At 63.0% G+C, this 449-nt stretch overlaps 2 protein-coding genes across 2 annotated transcripts in view; both read left to right on the top strand.

The window, feature by feature from the left end:
- Window positions 1-449, top strand: part of LOC104290097 (beta-crystallin B3-like) — a 369,903-nt gene that overhangs the window by 192,534 nt on the left and 176,920 nt on the right. The gene's annotated exons all lie outside the window — the stretch shown is intronic.
- The window catches only part of MYO18B (myosin XVIIIB), a 76,246-nt gene that overhangs the window by 63,850 nt on the left and 11,947 nt on the right, over window positions 1-449 (top strand). Inside the window, exon 28 of the mRNA XM_009889168.1 lies at window positions 259-420. Within this exon, the coding sequence (XP_009887470.1) occupies window positions 259-420 (162 nt within the window). The remainder of the gene's footprint in view (window positions 1-258; window positions 421-449) is intronic.

Below are 449 nucleotides of genomic sequence, written 5' to 3'. Positions count from 1 at the left end.
TTTCCTGCCCTCTGGCTACTGGTAAAAGCATGAGGGAAGGAGTTAATGGCAGCAGCAATGGCGCAAGGACTGGGTTGCCTGGAAGGGTTTGGTTTACCCAATCTGTGCTGGTGCCACAAAACAGCCAGAGCAGAGCCCACCAGCTAGAGCGGTGGAGGAACCCCCAGTCTGTGCCCGGCCTCACACGTGCTCCAGGACTCCTTCCCGGCCCTCTTGCCTGTGCTTGTGGAGCTAACGAGGTGTCATCTCTCCCCGCAGGGATGCCTGCTCCAGCGTGGGTTCCACGCTCAGTCTGGAGCCCGCAGAGAGCATCAAGTCCTGGCTGGGGTCATCTGCGGGCTGGTCTTCCCCGGTGAGTCCCAGCGTGGCCGGGAGCATCTCCGTGCAGTCCGTCGGCAGCCGCAGCACCCAGGGCAAGAGGTAAGGGACCCCCGTCCCATCCCGGGCAC

The sequence above is a fragment of the Charadrius vociferus genome, unplaced genomic scaffold, assembly GCF_000708025.1.
Source record: "Charadrius vociferus isolate BGI_N301 unplaced genomic scaffold, ASM70802v2 scaffold567, whole genome shotgun sequence".
Classification (NCBI taxonomy): domain Eukaryota; kingdom Metazoa; phylum Chordata; class Aves; order Charadriiformes; family Charadriidae; genus Charadrius; species Charadrius vociferus.
Note: the sequence above shows the minus strand (reverse complement) of the source record. Positions and strands in the feature narration are given on the sequence as shown.